A 23,005-nucleotide genomic window follows, 5' to 3' on the forward strand; every position below is an offset into this window, starting at 1 on the left:
AAAATCATTTATCTATATTTAAATACATTCTATCGTATTTTTATAAATCTTCATTTTTAGTTTTAAAGTGTGTGACAGATGGCAGTGAATTTACTGGGGTTACAAAATTTACTATGACAGTACCGCTCTAGTATAAGTTACTCTATGGTTTTACTCACAATTTGAAATCATTTTAACCCAACCGGCACAAACAAATAATAAAACATTTTACAGTACATATGGTGCTACTTTTTCGCACTAGTACGGAAATGAGCACTTTTCGTGCATATGTCGAAAGTTTAAAGGGCCATATGTACTGTAAAACGTTGTACGATACACGTGCGAAAAGGTAATTCGCAACTCGTATCGATTTAAAACACTCCCTGCGGTCGTGTTTTAATTTATCGACACTCGTTTCGAATTTCCTCTTTTCCGCACTTGTATCGTAAATAACTATTATGAGCTAATTAGCTTCGTAGACCAGCTGGGCTAAGATGGACGGCTGTCCATCATTTGTCACCATACCTGTCACGCTCTAACAAGTATGTAAGTGCGAAAGTGACGCATGAAACGCAAGTGACGGAAAACGGGACCATGATAGCGCTACAGCTGTTTTACCCTACAGGGGTCATTATACCTAGGTTGAAAACAGAACGTTTTTTGTCGCTTTAAAATCCACTGAAGCAGAGTATATTTACTGCTAGTATTTTTATCTTTTATTGACTTACTTTTATTCGATTCTAAACTTTCTAAGGGCTCATTATTATTTACAACGACGGGACTTAATCGCGTAAAATAAGTTTTAAATTTACCTCCGACGTTTCGAGGACGGCGTTGTCCCCGTGGTCTCGGAGGTCTTCTCCTTATTCTACCTTCCCACTTATTTTACGCGATTAAGTCCCGTCGTTGTAAATAATAATGAGTAAAAATCGTGAAAGTTTAAATCGGTGTTTCTAAGGGCTGTTATATGAGTACAATGTAAGTTTTACATATTTCATTACAGGGTCCCTTTGTTTGACATAATTATTGAAATTCATCATGTAATGTTTGTCATATTATCATTAGTCATAATTCTGAAACCGTTAACTATTCAGGATTTTCCGCAGGTTTTTTTTTTATACTAATGATCCTATGGATAGGTTAGGTTTGTTTTATGGCAATCCTGAAAAGTTACGCGTTTCTAAGAAAAACCAAATTATGACTAACGAAAATGTGGACAAACAAATAACAATACATTATGACTTAATACTATATGGGAAAAATAGAGACCATTTCATTACATTGTTACAGGAATTAGATGGTGCGCGACTCCTCATACTAGAAATACCGGGCGGTGAAGAAGTTACAGAGGTGGAGTGCGAATTGAGTGCTGATGACGAGTTGGACTCGCTCAGCGAGATGGCGCTGCGGCTGCACGACGATAACGCTGATGCTCAGGTAATTTTTTTTATACGATAGTTTACGGGTTTAAATCCGGCTTCCGTCACTAAGGGGTTTGATTACTTTTTCTCAAATGTGAGACATTTATTTCAGTTTGTGAACACCTTTTTATTACATTTTACAATAAATTCAATTATTTAATTCGAATCATTTTGATCCATATAGTGTAACAACTACAATTACAATACAATCAACTGAATTGTAACATTGGCGCTTTTTAGGGATCCGTACCCAAACGGGACCCTATTACTAAGACTCCGCTGTCCGTCTGTCTGTCTGTCACCAGGCTGTATCTCATGAACCGTGATAGCTAGACAGTTGAAATTTTCACAGATGATGTATTTCTGTTGCCGCTATAACACCAAATACTAAAAAAGTGAGGAACCCTCGGTGCGCGAGTGCGACTCGCACTTGGTCGGGTTTTTTATACGATAGTTTACGGGTTTAAATCCGGCTTCTGTCACCAAGGGGTTTGATTACTGTTTCTTAAATGCGAGACATTTATTTCAGTTTCTGAATATCTTTTTTACTACATTTTACAATCAACTAGAATTGTAACATTGGCGTTTTTTCCAATTCATAATTTTGTCAAATTTATAGTGAGGGGTCATCCATTAATTACATTACACGTTTAGGGGGGGGGGGGGGGGGGGTCACGAAAATGTGACATGTTATGACAAGGGGGAGGGGGAGTCACAAACTTTGTGACATCACTTTAACTTATTTAAATTATTTTATTCACTGTACAGTTAAATAGCAAGTTTTTGGAACGATAATCGTTTTTAATCATTAAATTTTCTTACTAAACCTGTTTTGGGTTATAAAATTACTAATATTTCTTTTGTCAAAAATATTTTAATACAATATTAATAATACTCCATTCGATTTGCCGATTTCATTGCAAAAATGTGGCGTCACACCAGGGGGGGAGGGGTTTGCCAAATGTGACCAAGTGTGACAAGGAGGGGGGAGGGGTCAAAAAACTTCGAAATTCGTGTGACGTAATTAATGGATAAACCCTAATGTAGTATGTGACGTGTTTTGCTGCAGAGCGGCGCGAGCAGCACGAGCCGCAGCGACGCGAGCGGCCGCGTGCGCGCCGCGCTCCGTCCCGGACCTCCGCTGCATCACCATCCGCCCGGTACGTTTATATCAATACATACGGGTTCTAAGGGTACTGTGCAATACTGTACAACCTTTTCTTATAAATGTACCTTTTTTACGTATTTTTGTTTATGGTTTTTGATACTGTTTTGTCTATTTTTACTATTTGGCAGATTACATTTTGTTTATCCAAAGTTGCACCCATAACAGAAAAAGTAAGGGTAAATCGCCTAGCATGGTACGGGCATGTGATGCGGAGGGATGAAAGTCATGTGACGAGAAAGGTATTAAGAATGAATGTGGAGGGAAGTACGAGGAGAGGAAAACCGAGGAAAAGGTGGATGGACTGTGTGAAAGATGATATGAAACTAACGCAAGTGAATGATGAGATGACGGGTGACAGAGATGTATGGAAGAAAAAGACATGCTGCGCCGACCCCAAGTGAATGGGACAAGGGCAAGCGAATGATGATTTTGTTTATCCAAAAACCAGTGCCTTATTATTACAGTCGTCTATAAAAAGGTCCATTATCGCAAAATAGGTCTGTCGGATTACGGAAACCTGCCCGTGCTACAATACAAGGGGCCATTATGCACATGTGGGAGCAAACGCGGCGGCGCGCCGATACTTAGATTTTAATATACATACGCGCGTGGTCGGGCCCAACCGCCAACTTACAACATCGAGGCTTAAAGCTTCGATCAAACATCAAACATTTATTTAGCAAATAGGCCACAGGGGCACTTTTACATGTCAATTTTTAAAAGCAATAAAATTAACCAAAAATTACAAAAAACAATTACAAATATGGAATCAATGAAATATTAGATACTTTGTTAGAGATGTATCCAGTCTAAATAAATGTCGAATTACACACAAAAAATATACAAACAACAGACAAATACTAAAATTGTTGATGAAACGTTTAGGCTTTTATATCGAGCTGTAACAATTATTCCATTGCAGATTTCCTAAACAACCTGCAAGCGGTACAACGGCTGCGGTTACACAGCGGTAACGGAGCGGTTGCGGATGCGGATGCGGGTGCGGGTGCGGCTCGCTCGCCGCCGCCGCTGCCGCCGAAACCCTCCGCGCGCCCCGCCGCGCCCACACTCGTGTGAGCGACACCAGCGGCGGAGCCGAGCGCTCTCGGGTACGGTATCTCCCACATCAGGGATGTTGCGGATGCCAATTTTTTGACATCCGCGGATGCGGATTTTTATAGGCTCACATCCGCGGATGCGGATGTCGAGATTAAGCACATAAAAACGTCAAATATTACTAGTAATTTCTATTTAAAAAAAAAGTAGACTTGGTATTTGAACAAGAATATAGGGTGCCGCACAAACGCATTACTATACTAAAGTCCAAATATAACAAACATTTCACTTCTTGTCGCTGTCCGTCATAAGCTAAAATGCTCGATCGACGAATCACAAAAACGAAACGAGATTCCTATTGGCTAATGACGAAATTACCTAGCACTTACGCCGCCGCTAAGACGTTCCTGCACCTACCTGTTCCACATCCGCATCCGCATTAAGCTCCGCATCGATTTTATGCGGATGCGGATGTAGATGCGGATGTTTAAAATAATGCGGAAGTTCCGCGGTTGCGGATGCGGATGCGAATATTCGCAACATCCCTGTCCCACACTAGCGGTTCTCAAACTTTTTTTGGCGGCGAAACCCTTTTGGAAAACAAAATATTAGTTAGTACAACTTTTACTGTGCAATTAAATTTAAATAAATAAACCCGATTCTGCTCCCCCGACGTCTGGGTCTTTCTTTAACGGACCTTATACACATGAAAATGTAACCTAATCTTAATTTTCGCCTTATTGCAGGAACGACGAAAATGTTCAGTCCAAAAAAGATGGCGTACTCTTCAATCAGAAGACATGACGTCAAACCGCAATGATTGCGGGTCGCCACAGTGCAGACAAACTGTTGAAGATTTATTATAATAAAAATAAAGTGTATAGTGACTTTTCAATTATAAGATGTGACGTCAAACCGCAATGAAGATGCGAGTCACCTCGTTGGAAAGAGATTTGTTGATTTATTGTAATAAAAATCTTGAAGTGTAAATGACCTCAATTAGAAGATATGACGTCAATCCGCAAGGTTTGCGAGTCGCCTCAGTGCAGACAAACTGTTGAAAAATAATTGTAATAAAAAAGTGTATAGTTACTTTTCAATTAGAAGATGTGACGTCAAACCGCAAGGCGCAATGAAGATGCGAGTCACCTCGTTGGAAAGAGATTTATTGATTTATTGTAATATAAAACATCTTGAAGTGTAAATGACTTCAATTAGAAGATATGACGTCAATCCGCAAGGTTTGCGAGTCGCCTCAGTGCACACAAACTGTTGAAAATTAATTGTAATAAAAAAGTGTATAGTTACTTTTCAATGAGGGCTATCGTTTTTTTGCTCACCAGTTGGCGCCTCTGTTGATGGTGGTCCAAAAGACTAAAGAACAGCTGTCAGTCATTGAAGTGACAAGTGACATTTGACATTTCGAACTATGGAAAAGACCACCATCTACACTAGCGCCCCTAGCGGCGAATTCATACGCGTTAGCCCTCATTAGAAGATGTGACGTCAAACCGCAAGGAGGTTAGAGAGAGATTTGTTGATTTATTGTAATAAAAATCTTGGTAAGTAACACTTCAATTACAAGATATGACGTCAACCGCAAAGTTTGCGGGTGCACTGTTGAGGATTAAATATCTTAGTGTATTCTAGGGAACAAACGCTTAGCTGCGAGTGAGTTTAAAATTAAAACTGTAAATTACGCTTAATTCGACTTGGTTGTAGCAATCATTATGAAGTTACATTATATCGTTGTCTGAGTACCTCACAAGCCTTATTAAGCTAAACGTGGGACTTAGTCAATTTGTGTAAGAATGTCCCTAATCCCTATAATAATATTTATTATAAAACAGGAACAGTATAACTATGTTCTTTAATAGTCTTCGGTTGTTTTATCACCAGTGAGATTTCATGTTCATATAAATAAACAATGTAGCATCTCTTTTGTTACGTAAAGTTTTCATGGACGGCATGAGAATACACAAATAATTACAGATTTAAAAGATATTTTGCGATGGGGTTGGCAACTGTCAAAGCCATCATAGCTTGCCCCTTTTTTCTATGAGATTTGGCTTAAAGGACTGGCATCCAGGGCATAAAATTCTATTGAAAAAATATGACAATTCTAGGGATTGACCGGGTAAGCTATGCTGGCGCCATCTGCTAAATACTTCGACCGGACTTTGTATTGTTAGGTACTTAGAAATTGCAAACATGATAATTTGATAACATTTACAATTCTAACTCAATTTTGACCCTTGTGTTTTTAGAAACAAGAAAAACACCGATTACTATTATAAACTTGGTAGTATTGTTTTCACTAAATATTGAACATTGACTTTTCCATACTTAAAAATCAATCCGCAAGCGCATAAATGGCGCATTTCCTATGAAATGGGACCTTATTGTCGATGGCGCTTACGCCGCACAGCGTCGCGCGGCATTGTATTTATATCGGAGCATCGTTTATAATGGCGTAAGCGCCATCGACAATAAGGTCCCTTTCTATAGAAAATACCACAAATTATTGATATAGACATAAAAATAAAATATTGTACAACTTAAATATTCCTATTAAGCACGTGTACAAATGCATGCCATGGGATCATTCCATTTTAGAATCATTGTAATCGTCTATATGTATGATTTTCTCGTTATTTTACCTATGTCCAGAGTTTAGTGGGATCATATTGTACAAAAAAAGTATTATAGTTGTAAATAGTTACTTAATAGTTACTAATATTTGGTGCCTTCCATAGACATAAGACTGCACTAACATTACTTTTATCGAAATGTGGAGCGGACCGTAATATTATAGAGCGTAATTTTAAGATCTGGTAACAAATTGTAAGTTTTGTATACCCACATTTCATATCATTACCCACTGTCCCAAGTTATTTTAATAGTAGATACATTACGATACAAGTGCGAAAAATAGGAAAGTCGTAACAAGTGGCGATAAATTAAAACGCGACCGAAGGAGTGTTTTAAATGGACACGAGATGCGAATCTCCTATTCGCACGTGTATCGTGCATCGTTTTACACTACATTATGGCCCTTTAAATTGCATTTTTAAGGCACTAGTGCGGGAAAGTAGCACCATATGTACTGTAATAGCTATTTATGCAACAAGTGCGGAAAGTGTATGATTTCCGACGAGTGGAATTTTATTCACGAGCGAGCAAAGCGAGCGAGTGTATAAAGGAATCAGAGTCGGAAATCATCTTTACGCACGTGTATCATACAAAATGTTTTACTATGCATTGTGCGAGTAAATAAAAAAAAATATCATGGCAAATAAGTTTAATTATTAAAAAAAATGAAACAAAAAGCACTAGCGCGGAAAAGTGCTCTTTTCCGCACTAGTGCGAGAAAGTAGTACCATATGTACTGTAAAAAATTTTTAAAACAAAAAGCACTAGTGCGGAAAAGTTGTACTTTCCGCATGATATGGCTCCGTAGGAAACGCACTTTTCAAGCACATCCATTGTAAAACTTTCTTAAACAATCTGTTCATGGACAGCAGTTTGTTGTTATAAACATAAAGAACTCGGCACTTTATTATACATAATTCTGGCAACCACTTATGTGGTAAGAAAGATTGTATTTGACTTACATTTATGACACACACAATTTTAAACAGCACCCCTATGTGTAGCTATATCATTTGATATGTCGAATTTTGTGTTAAATTAGTCAATAGTAATTTATTATTAAAAATATTGTAAAGCAAATGATTTATGCTCGGAGAGTATATGCAATAAAATAGTGTTATTAACTTATGTCGTTTTATTTAGTACATAAAAACTTAAAAACAGAACTAGGACCTACAAAAAGAATGGACGTTTCGAGACTTTTGATAGAGTAAAGGGGCCCACTGACTATCAGTCCGCCGGACGATATCGGCCTGTCAGTTGTTCGGAACTGTCAAATTTTTGTACTAACTGACAGGCCGATATCGTCCGACGGACTAATAGTCAGTGGGCCCCTTTAGACCAAACTAAGCTGGCACCGACTTTGATAGACTGTGCAAGTCATAGACCTAGCATTACATAATAGATGAGCTATACGCGTGCGCCCGTGAGGAACAGAACATACGCAATGCGACAATATGAGTGGTCGAGTTGATTTGTAGCCCACCATAAACCATACTAAATTTACGGTGGGGAATATAAAAAAAATGTGAGACTGTGACAAGGTGAGATGTATGAGTGAAACAACCGTCTAGTTCGCAAGCTAGTTTATTACTGGCTAAGCAGTCGGCGCAAACGCCTTATAACTACGTATAGGTATATACAAATACACATCATCCCTTCACCACTATTTTAAAACTAAATGAGTAGGTAACATAAGTATTGAATACTAAATGTAAGTATATAACTAAATTGATACATATGTTTTTAACTAACTAAAGCTTATAAATCTTATTTATAATCTACCTTTTTTCTGGGGCGCAAATTATATCGCCTTTGGCCCTCGTCTAAGACAGGCGCGGGCGTACTAGGATCGCGCGCTGCGGCCGCGCTCGGCAGCTGCGCCGGCGACGACGGGGGCGCGGCGACAGCGGGCTCGTGCGCAGACGGCCCGCACTCACCTGTCTGTCCCTCGCACTCTGCCCACACTTCATTCCCAGCTTCATCTGCACTCCTTTCCTCCACAACTATTTCAGCGGGAGGTGAACTATCCACCGCTGAATCGGTAGGTAATATTGGCATACTGCTTGAAATAGATGGGGAAGGAAATGTGGGCAATGGTATAGGATCGTTAGAGACGTCATTTTTCCCTTCAAATAAAATGTCGATAGCCTGACCTTTATATTTTAAAAGCTGATCCACATGTCTTATACAGGTCGTATCGTATTTGTTTACATATATTTTAAACATCATATTACCTATTTTTTGTTTAATTTGACCTAACTCCCAACTTTCTTTCCTTGCACTGTACCACCGAGCCCAAACTATGTCATCAATTTGAAATATTCGCTTATGTGTGCAAACAGCTGTTGCTGTGTCGTTATCAATCGCGCTCGCGGTACTGTCTGAGGGTAATATTAAATCAAGACGAGTTCTCAGCTCCCTTCCAAACATAAGTTTGGCCGGAGTTTCCCCGGTCGTACAGTGCACAGAGTTCCTATAGTCAAACAAGTAATATAACAATTTTTCATGTACTACGTGTGGTATTACATCTTGTTTTAAAATATATTTTAGCATTTTTTTACATGTGCGAACGGAATTCTCGGCTTGGCCGTTGCTATTGGCATGATAGACAGGCGAATTCATATATTTTATACCATTGTTAGAACAAAATGACCTAAATTCAGCGCAATTAATTTTTACATCGTTATCCGATACTAAAACTTTAGGTATACCGAATACTGAGAAAATGTATTTTAATTTCGCTATTAATGATTGTGTGCTAGTGCCATTTTGCATGTGTAGACATTCCACCCATTTACTATAAGAATCGACCACAATTAAATATACCCTTTGCCCTATCGTCATATAATCGATGTGTACCCGGTGCCAGACACCCGGGCGCGCGCGGCCACGGCGCGGGCGGCTCCCGCGGCGGGGCCGGCCGCAGCGCCACGCAAGCCTGGCACGCGCCCGCGCAGCGCTCGATGTCCTGGTCGATACCCGGCCACCACATCCTACTGCGCGCCGCGCATTTCATTTTAACAATACCTGAGTGCGTGCTATGCAGTTCGCTTAACATGCGTCCTCTAAGTGATACTGGAATTACGACTTTATGCCCCCGCAATAAGGATCCATTTAGAAATTGTAAATCGGTTCTGCAATTATAATAAGGTTGGACCGATTTGCAATTGATTTTACGCGGCCAACCCTTGTCCATATATTTAATTACCGTTTGAAGAATTGAATCGACCTCGGTAGCCCTTTTAATATCATGCGCGGTGACCGCCGATGAAACCGAATCTAAAAAATGTAGTGCACATAATGAATCGAATTCCTTATCACTATCGCTGTACGTGTCCGCCACGGGCGCGCGGGAAAAATAGTCTGCTACTAAGTTATTACGGCTAGAAACATATTGCACAGTATAATTATACGCCGACAATATAATAGCGTACCTCTGAAGACGTAAGGCTGTAGTGGCTGATATTCCGGTTTGGGGATTGAAAATGGAAACTAGCGGTCTGTGGTCGGTTTTTAGAATAAAAGGTTCGCTACGGCCGTATAGGTATTGATGAAAACGCTTTACAGCGAAGATCAAAGCGGCCGCCTCTTTCTGGATCTGGCTATAGTTACGTTCGCTGGAGGTGAGGGAGCGGGATGCAAACGCCAGCGGTCGCTCCTGTCCGTCGGCGGCTCGTTGTGCCAATAGAGCGCCCAGGCCCCCGGGTCCGGCGTCCGCGCTGAGAACCAGCTGCGCGCTGGGCTCGAAGTGTGCCAGCACGCGCTCCGAGGCCAGCTCGCGGCGCACCGCGCGCACGGCGTCCCGCTGCCGCTCTCCTCACTTCCATTCAGTTCCTGCACGTAACAGCTCGTGTAAGGGACTCATTAACGCCGATGCATTAGGAACAAAGTTTCTGTAGTAATTAACTAAGCCTAGAAACGACTGCACCTCTGTCACATTTGTCGGCTCTGGTGCGTTCAAAATGGCCTGAACCTTAGTGGGACATGTCTGTAGGCCGTCTTTATTAATAACATAACCTAAATAGGTGACACTAGTTTTGAAAAATTCGCATTTTTCTTTTTGTAAACGCAGCCCCGCATCGTTTAATTTATTTAAAACCAAATTTAACCTTTCCAAATGTACCTGTTTATTGGGCCCTGTTACACAAATGTCATCAAGCCAGCAACTCACGCCCTCAATACCCGTGAGAAGGGTTTCCATAGATTTTTGGAAAATCGCCGGCGCATTAGCCAAGCCGTACACTAATCGTGTATATTTAAATAATCCTCTCGAGGTATTTATCGTCGTGAGTTCCTGCGATGAGTCATCCAATATAAACTGATTATATGCATTTTTAAGGTCTATTTTGCTATAGTGTTCGCCACCACCTAACTTGGCAAAAACCTCCTCTATTCGAGGCAGGGGGTACTTGTCAATTACCAGATCCTTATTTAATGTCACGGAAAAATCTCCAGCTATCCTAACTTTTCCATTTTCTTTAAGCACAGGCACTATAGGGGTAGCGTAATTTGAGTAATTCACAGGAACTAAAATACCTAACTTTACTAACCTATCCAGTTCTTCCTCTACCTTGGCTTTTAAGGCAAAGGGAACCGACCGTGGTTTAAAAAATTTTGGGTAGGAATTTTCCTTGAGACGCAAGGTGACCTTGAACTTGTTAAATGAACCGAGCTCATCGCGCCAAACGTCAGGATATTGTTCTAACAATCGTTGTACATCATTATTATTACCAATACTATTAAGGTTTGTTTTTTCTGTTACAATCAAGTCAAAGGCGGCCATAAAATCTCGACCAAGCAAGGGTGGGCCACCGTCAACTACAACAAATATATTAATTTTCTCGGTTCTACTATTGTAGGTAGCCCCTATTTGGAAACAACCGAGTGGCGAGACTTGATGGCCGGTGTAAAAACACATCTTAAGGTCACATTTTTGTAATTGGTACTCAGAAAAGGTCTCGTAATATAAACTATCTGAAATGACGCACACTCCTGAACCGCAATCTAGTTCCATGGACAAATTTTTACCCTCTAAAATCACATCTAAGACAATTGGTTTAATATTTTAGCATAGAGTAACTTATACTAGAGCGGTACTGTCATAGTAAATTTTGTAACCCCAGTAAATTCACTGCCATCTGTCGACACACTTTAAAACTAAAAATAAATATTTATAAAAATACGATAAAATGTATTTAAATATGGATAAATGACTTTTTTTATTTGCATTAATTATTTTTATGATTTTGACCCATGTTCTTTCACTGATATGCGTTAAAATTATAAATAACAAACGAAACCGTCAACGCCCTCTATACGAGTGTAGGCCAAAACTAGTGGCGCCCTCTGATCGAGAATCAAATTTTCGTGATTTTCGAGGCACGTTTTTTCCTTAGACTGTATCCATCTATTACGGAGTTATATCTATCTTTGATATTAGGCACGTACCTTAAATTAAAGTTTTGGCACTCCCTACAGCACTGCTCAGCTCCTACGGTCACGTTTTCCTCCAGTTCAGTGGCGATGCAGTTCACGCGCGAATGCTTGCTTTTACATACTTTTTTTAAATGTCCTATAACTCCACATTTCTGGCATCGATAACGCTTGTAACGGCAACTATCTTCATCATGGTTTCTCATTCCACAAACAGCACATCGGAAATCATCTCGCTGCCTCTGGTCGCCTCCGGCCGGCCGGGTTCCGCCACCGCTGTTGCTACCGCCGCGATGTCCTTTGTTCCAGCCGCCTCGGCCGTGCCCATTCCCACTAGCCCCATAAAATACGGGCTCTTCTTTGAAAGATGCCGCCAACTCCGTCTTCGCTTCCCTAGCGACCGCTGCTTTCTCTGCAATCTCCAGAGCCTCCGCCATCGAGAGGGTAGCCGTTTTTTCAAATAATTTATCACGCTCGGGCCCCGAGCCCAAGCCTAGGATGAAACGATCTGCTAAATTCGCTTCCAGAGCCGCGCCAAAATTGCAATAAGTTGCCAATCCTCTTAATCGCGCCGCCCAGTCCCCTAAAGTCTCGCTTGGTACTCTCGTCGCAGCATAAAACTTGGCCTTATCAGCGTACGTACACTGCTTCTTCTTGAAGTGGCCGTCGAGTAATTTCACTAGCTCCTTGAACTCGAGCTCCTCTAATTCCTTTGGATGAGCCAAGTTACGTAACAAGCGGTAGGTTTCGTCCGTTAAGTGAGTGCATAAAAGGGCGCGCTTGTCCCCTTCCTGCAAAATTTTATTCACCACAAAAAATTGCTTTAATTTGCTGTGAAATATCTGCCATTCGCCAGTTTTGTGATCGAAATTCGTTAAATTTCCAAAAAACGTCATGTCACTTTTTCACTTAGCGCGGGTACTTCAGAATCCTCGTTCGACACTGAGATGTATGAGTGAAACAACCGTCTAGTTCGCAAGCTAGTTTATTACTGGCTAAGCAGTCGGCGCAAACGCCTTATAACTACGTATAGGTATATACAAATACACATCATCCCTTCACCACTATTTTAAAACTAAATGAGTAGGTAACATAAGTATTGAATACTAAATGTAAGTATATAACTAAATTGATACATATGTTTTTAACTAACTAAAGCTTATAAATCTTATTTATAATCTACCTTTTTTCTGGGGCGCAAATTATATCGCCTTTGGCCCTCGTCTAAGACAGGCGCGGGCGTACTAGGATCGCGCGCAATACACATCACAAGGACAAGGAGGAACAAGGACAAACAATAACAGCGCTTACTCTGCTACTCCTACTGAAAGATACATAAGACTATCCCGTTTCGTCATTTCCAAGGATCAACACACAACCAACAAGGACAAGGATCGTCGAAAAAAACAATGAAACACCTGTATATATACGCTTGTTTGATACAAATAAACATTCATTCATTCCCCCTACCCCTCATAACCGATCCAGTTATAGTCTGTGCGGAAAGAATGTATGGGGCCCAATACATTCCACGACTCTTTCCGAACACTACTAGATTCATGGTGCAAGTGTTATTTTAAACGTCGTCATTTCATAGATATTTGAGGTTTATAATAACACTAGCATACTGTGCTAGAGTTAAACAAAGTAGTCTGCAACGATTTGATAGCATACGCAGTGCAAGTGTTATTTGTACGTCATAATTACATAGAAGTTTGACGTTTAAAATAACACTTGCACTGCGTGTGTTATCAAAATCGTTGCAGACTTCTTGGTCTGACTCTATCAAAATTGCTGCCAACTTAGCTTGGCTAGCTTAGGTGTAACTCTAACTGGACTTCAGTTTTTGATTAGCAGAGGAAACATTTGATTTTCTGCCTTATTGCAATAATTATAAAGTCGAAAACTACAAACATCATATAATTAGGCAGTATTATTAAAACATCGACCTAATTTAAGGTGGAAAATCAAATCGACTAATATCAAAATATCATTTGTACCTAAAACGATACATTTTGACAATATCAAGCAATTATAAGTGTAATCACATTTTAAATAAATTTAGCGCCATTTTTCCGCGTTTTTCAAGCCATAGACAAGAAACTCGCATATTTTAATAAATGCTAATCATATCTTAACTTAGTCACTTTTCGCGCCTTTTTACCAGCGTTTTTTAACCATAGACAAATAACTTTTTCTAGGTTACTGCCGTTACTGGCCATGAAAAAAAAAACAAAGTAATCTAACAACTATTTATTGAATATAAATCACTTATTAGCTAAAACCGCCGTCTCGCTCTCATTGGTTTCCGCCGGCAAAGACACAATTTCCTCCTCCAAAACCCTAGTAAGTTTCGAAGGTTCTTTAGGCGGTGTCCAATCTGGAATAATCTTGTGGTGAATCCTCCAGGTCCCATACATGTTGGAGAGGTGCTTCTCGAACACGATGTACTCAAGCACGTCCTTGGCGAGGATCTCGCTGCCGTGTAACAGACGACCGAACCGGTCGTACACGGCGAGTTGTTGTTGAGTGTGGAAGCGGACTGTAACCTGGAAAAGATAATTATAGTTGGTCAAGCAAATCTTGTCTGTAAATAAGAACAAAAAAAACTACACACATCCCCTTCTTCTGGGCGCCAGCACCAGTGCAAGACAAAGACAGAATGACTCTATGTCTACGCCCGAAATGAGACAGTCCCTTGACAAACTATAACATTGGAATCATACACAAAAAACATAGACAAAAAACTCTAAATACAAATGTGCCAAATATTGGAGCCACAATTTTTACAGCAAGTAGATGGTGGTAACTCTAGCTGTTAGTACTCTACTCTATAGTACTAACAGCTAGAGTTAGACCAAGCTAACTCTGCTGCGAATTGGATAGCACATAGCGTGGAAGTGTTATTGTAAACGCAAAAATTTAATAGACATTTGACGTTAATAATAAAAAATATAAGTAATATAACGACACTTCCACACTGTGCTATCAAATTCGCTGTAGAGTTAGCTTGGTCTAACTCTATAAGTGCACTTGCACCATTCCACTAACCAGGGGTTAACCGGTTAAACCTGGAGTTACCAAGGTTACCAGTACAATTTGACGCGCATTTATATAACGCGCATGTAATATCTCTGGTGTTACAGGCGTCCATATGCTGACTGCTTACCATCAGGCCGTATGCTTTTATGCCACCGACGTGGTATAAAAAAAAGTAAGAAATCAAAATTACCTGTCCAAATATATTCTCCTTGCTAACAACATCCGTACACCTCGCATGGCACACTCTCGGTTGCTCCAAAGACTGAATAAACTTCCACCGAATCGTCTTCAAGTGGGAATTATGCCTGAACTCCCCATAAGCCTTCTCGGTAACATATATCTGTAACGCCCTTTTATCATTATTAGCTAAAGCTTCGTGCGCTTTGATATACATATCTTGTGCTTGTTGACAGAAGATTTTGGAGTCGAAATCTTCTTCGAACGACTTTATTTTGCGGATGGCCATCATGGATTTGGATTTTTTCTCGAGGAGTTCAGCGGCCTGTTTGACGCGGGTTGTGGACGCGAGGGAGGCCTTGCCGTCGCCTTCTGGGGGCACGTAGGGCTCGAAGGCACCGCCTGAAAAATATAGTAAGTTTAAGGGATGGAAATGTTTGCTGTATGGACCATAGATTAATTTACCAACAAACTAGGTGCCTAGCATAGATGTAGGTAAAAAGGGGTAGATATGTGACGTTAATAGTTGACAAAACTAAAATCTGGTCCAGCACCCACACATTTGCAAATACTACACACCGTTATAATGTATATGTGAAGAAAGCAAAGAGCCTTATCTACCTCATAAGAAAAGCTTTTGGGAATCTGACGCCGGATATGATGCTCAAAATTCACAAAACCTATGTTAGGCCTATATTGGAGTACGCATTTCAAGTATGGAGCCCTTATTTTATCAAGGATATTGAGATGTTGGAGAAAGTTCAACGTAGTTTCACCAAGATACCGAAGAAACTCAAAAACATGTCCTATGAAGAAAGACTACAATTCTTAAAGCTCACAACCTTGAAGGAGCGCAGAGAACGCGGAGATCTGATTGAGACATACAAAATACTAACCCAACACTACGACCTTAAAGATTTCCATAAGATGCTAGAACGCAATAGTACACACGTCAACGTAACACAACCGTCTGAGAGGTCATCAGTATAAGCTGGTGTCTCACAGGTCCTACAATAATCCTCATAGACACTTCTTTAGCAACAGAGTGGTCAACGCTTGGAACAAACTCCCAGGGGATGTAGTAGCGGCCCAAAGTGTCAATGAGTTTAAGAATAAATTAGATAAGCACAAAGCAAATTCTACTCAACACTGAGAACTTGCTTTATGACTCTGGATACAGGCATTATCAGTTGTTTAAACTGCCTGCCTGCATTACAAATAATAATAATAAAAAATAATATGTGCACAACGAGCAACAGGGATAACCGAATACAGTTAACACAACTGTGCAAGCAAGACCCCTATATTTTACGTATTGCTCGAGGTGCAATAGAGATAAACTTATAACACATACAGATGTGTAGGCGAGACTTACATACTTCTTACATTGTCGTCTTAAGGATGTCTTAAGGTGACATTAAGTTATTTAGATTTTTTAAAAATATCTCGATTTGATATTATCTAATCTTAGTGTCTCTCTCACGCAAATATATGAGCGAGCGAGTTGCACTGAGATTAATATCGAATCATTGAGTATCATATTTTAAAGCATGAAATTGACCCTCGTTTTATACTTCTGAAACCCGTGTGAAATACATCCCAACGTTTCGAACCCTTTACAGCGTGACCCGTTGACCACGAACGCTGTAAAGGGTTAGAAACGTCGGGATGTATTATAAATTCAATATACGCGATATAATCCGTTTTCATAGTTTTATTTCATACCTATATTCTTGTTCAAATACTAAGTTACGTTTTTTTTAAAATAAGTGTAATATTTGAAATTTTTTATGTGCCACATCCGCGGATCCGCATCCGGATCCGCGGATGTGAGCCTTTAAAAATCCGCATCCGCGGTTGTCAAAAAATCGGCATCCGCAACGCAACATCCCTGATACAAATCCAAAAATCCAGCATGGAGGGAAAAATAAACCGCATTACTGAGGACCCATTTTGACCCATGCACTAAAGTAATAAACTTTTTAAAGTTGTTGGCCTATAAAAAGTTTATTAATGATTACTTTTCGACATATAATCAAATTTTAAACCTGATGTATTCAATCACAAGCTAGCTACATACTACTCGGAGGATTAAAAGGTACCTGTAGCTGAGATGTAAAACGGGCGCTCGATCCACGGGCGCGGCGGCATCAACCCGCGTTCCTTCATCTTCTGTCGCAGCTTCTCCTTGGGCAGCGCGTTCGTGTCCTCATTGTAATCCGGCAGTTCCACCTTCAGGTATTTCTCGCGGCGGAGCTTCTTGAACTTAGGGTTCCAGTGCTTGCTTGTTGTCGTGCGCGAGGTTTGCGTCAGGACCGCGGCAGGGACTAATCGTAGGCTGCCCAACTGGAATGTTTAATTTTATGTAAGTATTTGGGAAGAGGGTGAACAATTGAGTGTAAATAAATAATGATGATAGCGCGACTTACTTTGGACAGTACGCACTGCGCCATCTTATATTGAAATGAAACGTATGCTCATTAATTTAATTACTTTTACTTGAACTAAACAGCAGAAAGAGAAATTACAAATTTTATTTATTTCTATAACCTAAAAATCAGCTCTGGATGAGAGAAGAGAACTGTCATTTCAGCGTTTGGTTATTTATATTTTTTGATATATGTCCAGTTGTATCAAAACGCAATTCGTATTTCGTACGCCTGATTGACACGATCCAACGAGTTAAGAAAAAATGTTAGCGTGTCATCTCAGCTTTAAAACAAACTTCAGGTCTATAGCCTGTTTATGGTATTTTGTTGGTTCTGCCATTTTTAGTCAAATATTTTCCGTTCATACATGTTTTTGTAATTTACTGTTACAAATTCAATCAAATTTGCTGTGTGGTCTTGTAAAATAAGATAATACATATTAGTCTTAGATTGGGCTTATATACTGTGACTTGTGGTTTCTTTTAATTTGTTCCACGTAAACGTACGATCGTGGTAGAACTATCTTTTGCAAACTTTATTTTCTACTCTTCGCGTGTAGAATTATATTTTTTGAAACGAAAACGTTGTACACTCTAGTAGAGCATTATATTTAGGTCGTTGGTCAAATTTTGTATCGCGCAGATTTGAATCGATCACAGCAGAATATTAGCGGATATCCGGCGCCTCCATACACGTTGTCTCTACCGCTCTAGGGAATAGAGCCCGTCGCAGCGTTTCTTTCTTTTCTGAACAGGCGCAGTCCGAGACAACTCGCAAAAGGAGTAGAAGGCTCCTACATAACCTGTCACTACGTAAGTATCAGTGCATACATAACTATCTACTCCGTGCTTTGTTCGATTGGGGTGTATCACGAGACTTTCGCCGAGTCATAAGGGCTGAGTGATATCGGGTCGCGTAACTGGCGTCAAAGGCGTCGTGGATCGTTGTGTGATTTCTTGGCAGTTTCCGTGTTCAGAGTAGTAAGTAGAGCGCGAGGGGCTCCGCCATGAGCGCTGGGGTGTCAGGGATGTAAATTATGAGTGAGATTTCTGAATTGTGTGGCACGGCGGACGATGACCCCTCGGCCGCGAGCCCGCTGCCTTTCCCTCGCACCACTAATTGCCACGTGTGTTTCTGTTTCAGCAATAAATTGTATGAGTCAGAAGGTAGAAAAACCAGTATTATCGGGTCAACGGATCAAGACCAGAAAAAGAGGTGAGTTTTGAACTTTTTCTTAATTTTCTCCCAAAAATGGCAATTATTGATTGATAATGATGTCATTAAAAATTGAGTATCTAGAAGTTCTAGTACTTGATCAAATTATGATTTTTATCCTAAAACATTAAACTATCAATAAGTATTAGAACAAATTAAATTATTTTCAGAAAATATTTTTTTTTTCAAGAAGAAACAAAAACATTACTATATAAATTATAAACTGAAATAAATGTCATATACTAAGAAAAAGTGACCAAGGCCTCCAGTCCCCAGGCTGGAATCGAACCAGCATCCTCTGCTATCACGGCAGACTACCGCTGTGGCCAGGTGGCCGAATGGCACAGGCACCTTGGTCACTTTTTCTTAGTATATGACATTTATTTCAGTTTACTATCAATAATTGCTTAAGAATTTCACTGTGTTTTCATTGTCATTATTCTGCAACAAAGACTCAATTATCACACTCTTATTATAAAAACTGCACAACCAAATGATTCATTGTGATACTTTACTTGTTCAAATAACACGACTCAATGCTTGTATTACTTAAAAATGATAACTTAAAATAAGGAAGAAACTGAGTTCCTCCTTATGTTGAGGCTGAAAGAAGGAAAATTACATTATTGTAGTGTCTTGAAATATGAGGGTACTTCAACAAAACCAGTCTGGATTCGTCAGGCACATGTGCTCTCCCGAATAATGGCGATAATATCGCGATATAATCATTATTATTTGTTTGCCTGTTTGAAAATAGGCCTAAAATACATGCTATAGGTATTATTAACAAGATATTGTGGAAATTCAACTCGTTTTTATTAGACATTTAATGGATTATCACTCGGAACTAGAGTTGTGCCGTTCCCGGTAACATTCCCCATTTTGTATGGGGAAATTTCTCGCTCGGTAACATTCCCCATACTAAATGGGTAATGTTACCGGGAACGGCACAACTCTACTCGGAACAACTTCCTTTATGGCTAAACTACTGGCCTGGTTTTTATAAAATTTAACACATTGTAAATTTTATTTTAAATTGTTATCTTAAGTGGTATTCAGTATTCCCGGAAGAGTAAATGAACAGAAATTAGGAATAATATTTTGCGATGTAGATATTTTCTCACAGCAGGGCAGCAAACTTCACTATTTTGTGAATTTTCAGTGTCTTTTTATTTTGAGTTGCTTATCATCTAAATGGCGGCCATTGCCAAGCGGCACACTAGAGACATGCTCTAACTCAGAATAAAAGGGCTTAATAGATAGATAGATATCATCTATATACCTATAATAAGAAACTATATCATACTCGAATGAAAGGATACAACCACGACCACGAAAGCTGTAAAGGGTTCGAAACGTCGGGATATATAAATTCAATATACGCGATACAATCTGTTTTCATAGTTTTATTTCATTAGTAACTATAGTGGTAACCGAAGACAATATTATGAAAGGATAGAAACTGAATAATTTTAAATCATCTCAATACTTCCTTTCTACTATGATATAAAAAATAGTGTCATCTAATAGATAGTTTATAGCTTCACAACGTTACATAACACTTGTTGACACTAACAGCCGTGACATTGAGTTTCTCTGGCACTTGTGAACAAGCAATGATGTACAAGGATGTCATCTCGTTAATTTGTTTGTTTGACAACTTGTTGTTTATTTATTGGGTCTGTTTAGGATATTATCACTAAGAATCTGGTTACTAACAGCCGTGGCATTGAGTTTCTCTGGCACTTGTGAACAAGCAATGATGTACAAGGATGTCATCTCGTTAATTTGTTTGTTTGACAACTTGTTGTTTATTTATTGGGTCTGTTTAGGATATTATCACTAAGAATCTGGTTACTAACAGCCGTGGCATTGAGTTTCTCTGGCACTTGTGAACAAGCAATGATGTACAAGGATGTCATCTCGTTAATTTGTTTGTTTGACAACTTGTTGTTTATTTATTGGGTCTGTTTAGGATATTATCACTAAGAATCTGGTTACTAACAGCCGTGGCATTGAGTTTCTCTGGCACTTGTGAACAAGCAATGATGTACAAGGATGTCATCTCGTTAATTTGTTTGTTTGACAACTTGTTGTTTATTTATTGGGTCTGTTTAGGATATTATCACTAAGAATCTGGTTACTAACAGCCGTGGCATTGAGTTTCTCTGGCACTTGTGAACAAGCAATGATGTACAAGGATGTCATCTCGTTAATTTGTTTGTTTGACAACTTGTTGTTTATTTATTGGGTCTGTTTAGGATATTATCACTAAGAATCTGGTTACTAACAGCCGTGGCATTGAGTTTCTCTGGCACTTGTGAACAAGCAATGATGTTCAAGGATGTCATCTCGTTAATTTGTTTGTTTGACAACTTGTTTATTTATTGGGTCTGTTTAGGAAATTATCACTAAGAATCTAATATTGTCTTCGGTTACCGCGATAGTTACTCATGAAATAAAACTATGAAAACGGATTATATCGCGTATATTGAATTTATAATACATCCTGACGTTTCGAACTCTTTACAGCGTTCGTGGTCAACGGGTGACCTAAGAATCTGTTTGGTTAAAGCCCGGTTCAAATTTGTCGCAGCGTGCGTCAGACAAATGTGAACGCAACCATATTAAATGTATGAAACCGATATGCGTCACGACACATCAGAAATGTGAACCGGGCTTAATGCTTTTTGATAAGTAATTTGAATTTTTACCAAGTTATAGCTAGCATTAACATGTACAGCCGCCATCAGATATATCTGAGCGGTCAAGGCTCTCACAAATATCTGAACACGCGTCTGTAGTCAAGGCGTTAGAGTGCGTGTTCAGATATTGTAAACACCTCGGGCGCTTCGATATATCTGATGGTGACTGTATTAAAAACATTATTTGTGTTGTTTTCAAGCAAATGTTACCACATTGTCGCTTGCCATAAGGATGCTGTGATTGGTTTCTCGTATAAAGATACAAGTAATTTTCGTCCTTATGTTAAACAACAATGTGGTACCTTTTGATTGAGAACGTCACATTTCATAAATACATACAAATAGTCTGTGCAGAAAGAGAAGAGTTGTGGAATATATCCAATACATTCTACGATTTCTTATATTAATGACTAAAAATTTCCTTCTTTTTGTAGGTACTTGACATTAAAATCAGCAGAAATATGATATTTGGTACATTTAGAATATTGTTACTCGACAGTAGAATACTAAAATGTATGTAGGTATATTTGCAATTTAGTTAAACATTTCATAATATGGGTTTTCCAAACTATGAAGTGGAATTTAACTTAATTTGGCAAAATTTGGTTAGTCATCACTCATAACTAGCCAGTCGGTGAAATTTATAATCATCAAAGACGGAATACGTCGTTTTCTAGATACTGCTACTTTAAGAAGATGAGGCTTCTTAAAATATATAAATTTTATACATTTTAGTATTCTACTGTCGAGTAACAATATTCTAAATGTACCAAATTGTATTTTAAATATATAAATTTACGGAATTGGGAACATAGATAAATTAGATATGGCCTTAGGATATAGTTGTGTAAATTTATGCCAACTTGGACTTTGAACACCAATTTTAATAACAAAACTTCCGTGAGACATAGACATATTAAATATATTAATAACGGGTCACTCACGTGTTTTAAGTCGAAAACGCTCGACATGTTCCACTCCGTACCGAGGAGCGTCATCAGAACACCAATGTTTATACCAATTCACTTGTCTCTTAACTTAACTTGGAATTATCTAATAACCAGTAAATTAGTCAACAGTCTTATTTTAGAATAAATACCTCAAAAATCTTTATCATGTCTTGAAATCGTTAATCTTAAAATAAGAATTTTGTTATCAACATACAGATTATCTCAGTTCAGTTCAGTATGGCCAATTTAACATGCGCGATTATGTACAGTCGTATACAGTGAGCAGATTAGCGACACACTTATGGACAAGTAGGTGTGTCATTCATTTTACTCACATTTACCTGTTATTAATGTTGAAAACAGCATGAATGCCTTTCCTTTTCGTACCGTTTGTTGTACCATTTACATATTTGAAGCTAAAATCCATACTAATATTATAAATGCGAAAGTCTGTCTGTCTGTCTATGTGTTACCTCTTCACGCTTAAACCGCTCAACCGATTTAGTTGAACTTTGGCGTAGAGATAGTTTGAGTCCCGGGGAAGGACATACGATAGTTTTTATCCCGAAAATCATCCCTTAAGAGGGTGAAAAGCGGGGTGGAATCATGGTGGAATTGAGATAATAAATGAGTTGCCTAATATTTGTGTGCATATTATGCTCAAATTGAATGCTATAAGACTTTCTCCAGGCGCTATTCTTACTCTAGCTGGGGTTACTAAGTCCACGCAGACGAAGTCGCGGGCAAAAGCTAGTAATAACAATAAAGTTAGGTT

General features: G+C 39.1%; 4 protein-coding genes across 5 annotated transcripts in view; 2 read left to right on the forward strand and 2 right to left on the reverse strand.

Moving 5' to 3' along the window:
* The window catches only part of LOC134747687 (regulator of G-protein signaling loco), a 139,141-nt gene extending 131,741 nt beyond the window's left edge, over positions 1 to 7,400 (forward strand). For both annotated transcript variants that reach the window (XM_063682329.1, XM_063682410.1), the window contains exons 12-15: positions 1,270 to 1,416; positions 2,470 to 2,560; positions 3,491 to 3,677; positions 4,371 to 7,400. In XM_063682329.1, coding sequence (XP_063538399.1) covers positions 1,270 to 1,416; positions 2,470 to 2,560; positions 3,491 to 3,645 — 393 coding nt within the window. In that variant the 3' untranslated portion in view covers positions 3,646 to 3,677; positions 4,371 to 7,400. The remainder of the gene's footprint in view (positions 1 to 1,269; positions 1,417 to 2,469; positions 2,561 to 3,490; positions 3,678 to 4,370) is intronic.
* A 646-nt stretch (positions 7,401 to 8,046) lies between these two features.
* Positions 8,047 to 12,760, reverse strand: LOC134748075 (uncharacterized). Its single transcript, XM_063682797.1, has 5 exons — positions 11,722 to 12,760; positions 11,268 to 11,283; positions 9,892 to 10,090; positions 9,139 to 9,354; positions 8,047 to 8,312 (listed from the first exon to the last, which is right to left on the reverse strand). Exons 1-5 carry the CDS (start codon positions 12,606 to 12,608, stop codon positions 8,047 to 8,049), a joined length of 1,584 nt encoding a protein of 527 aa, XP_063538867.1. The 5' UTR covers positions 12,609 to 12,760.
* A 1,190-nt stretch (positions 12,761 to 13,950) lies between these two features.
* LOC134752461 (large ribosomal subunit protein mL45) lies at positions 13,951 to 17,513 on the reverse strand. Its single transcript, XM_063688182.1, has 4 exons — positions 17,361 to 17,513; positions 17,034 to 17,277; positions 14,945 to 15,333; positions 13,951 to 14,261 (listed from the first exon to the last, which is right to left on the reverse strand). Exons 1-4 carry the CDS (start codon positions 17,382 to 17,384, stop codon positions 13,980 to 13,982), a joined length of 939 nt encoding a protein of 312 aa, XP_063544252.1. The 5' UTR covers positions 17,385 to 17,513; the 3' UTR covers positions 13,951 to 13,979.
* A 373-nt stretch (positions 17,514 to 17,886) lies between these two features.
* Positions 17,887 to 23,005, forward strand: part of LOC134752155 (protein krasavietz) — a 28,201-nt gene continuing 23,082 nt past the window's right edge. The window contains exons 1-2 of the mRNA XM_063688109.1: positions 17,887 to 18,172; positions 18,504 to 18,575. Of these exons, the coding sequence (XP_063544179.1) occupies positions 18,515 to 18,575 (61 nt within the window). The 5' untranslated portion in view covers positions 17,887 to 18,172; positions 18,504 to 18,514. The remainder of the gene's footprint in view (positions 18,173 to 18,503; positions 18,576 to 23,005) is intronic.

The sequence above is a fragment of the Cydia strobilella genome, chromosome 1 (assembly GCF_947568885.1).
Source record: "Cydia strobilella chromosome 1, ilCydStro3.1, whole genome shotgun sequence".
Classification (NCBI taxonomy): Eukaryota; Metazoa; Arthropoda; class Insecta; order Lepidoptera; family Tortricidae; genus Cydia; species Cydia strobilella.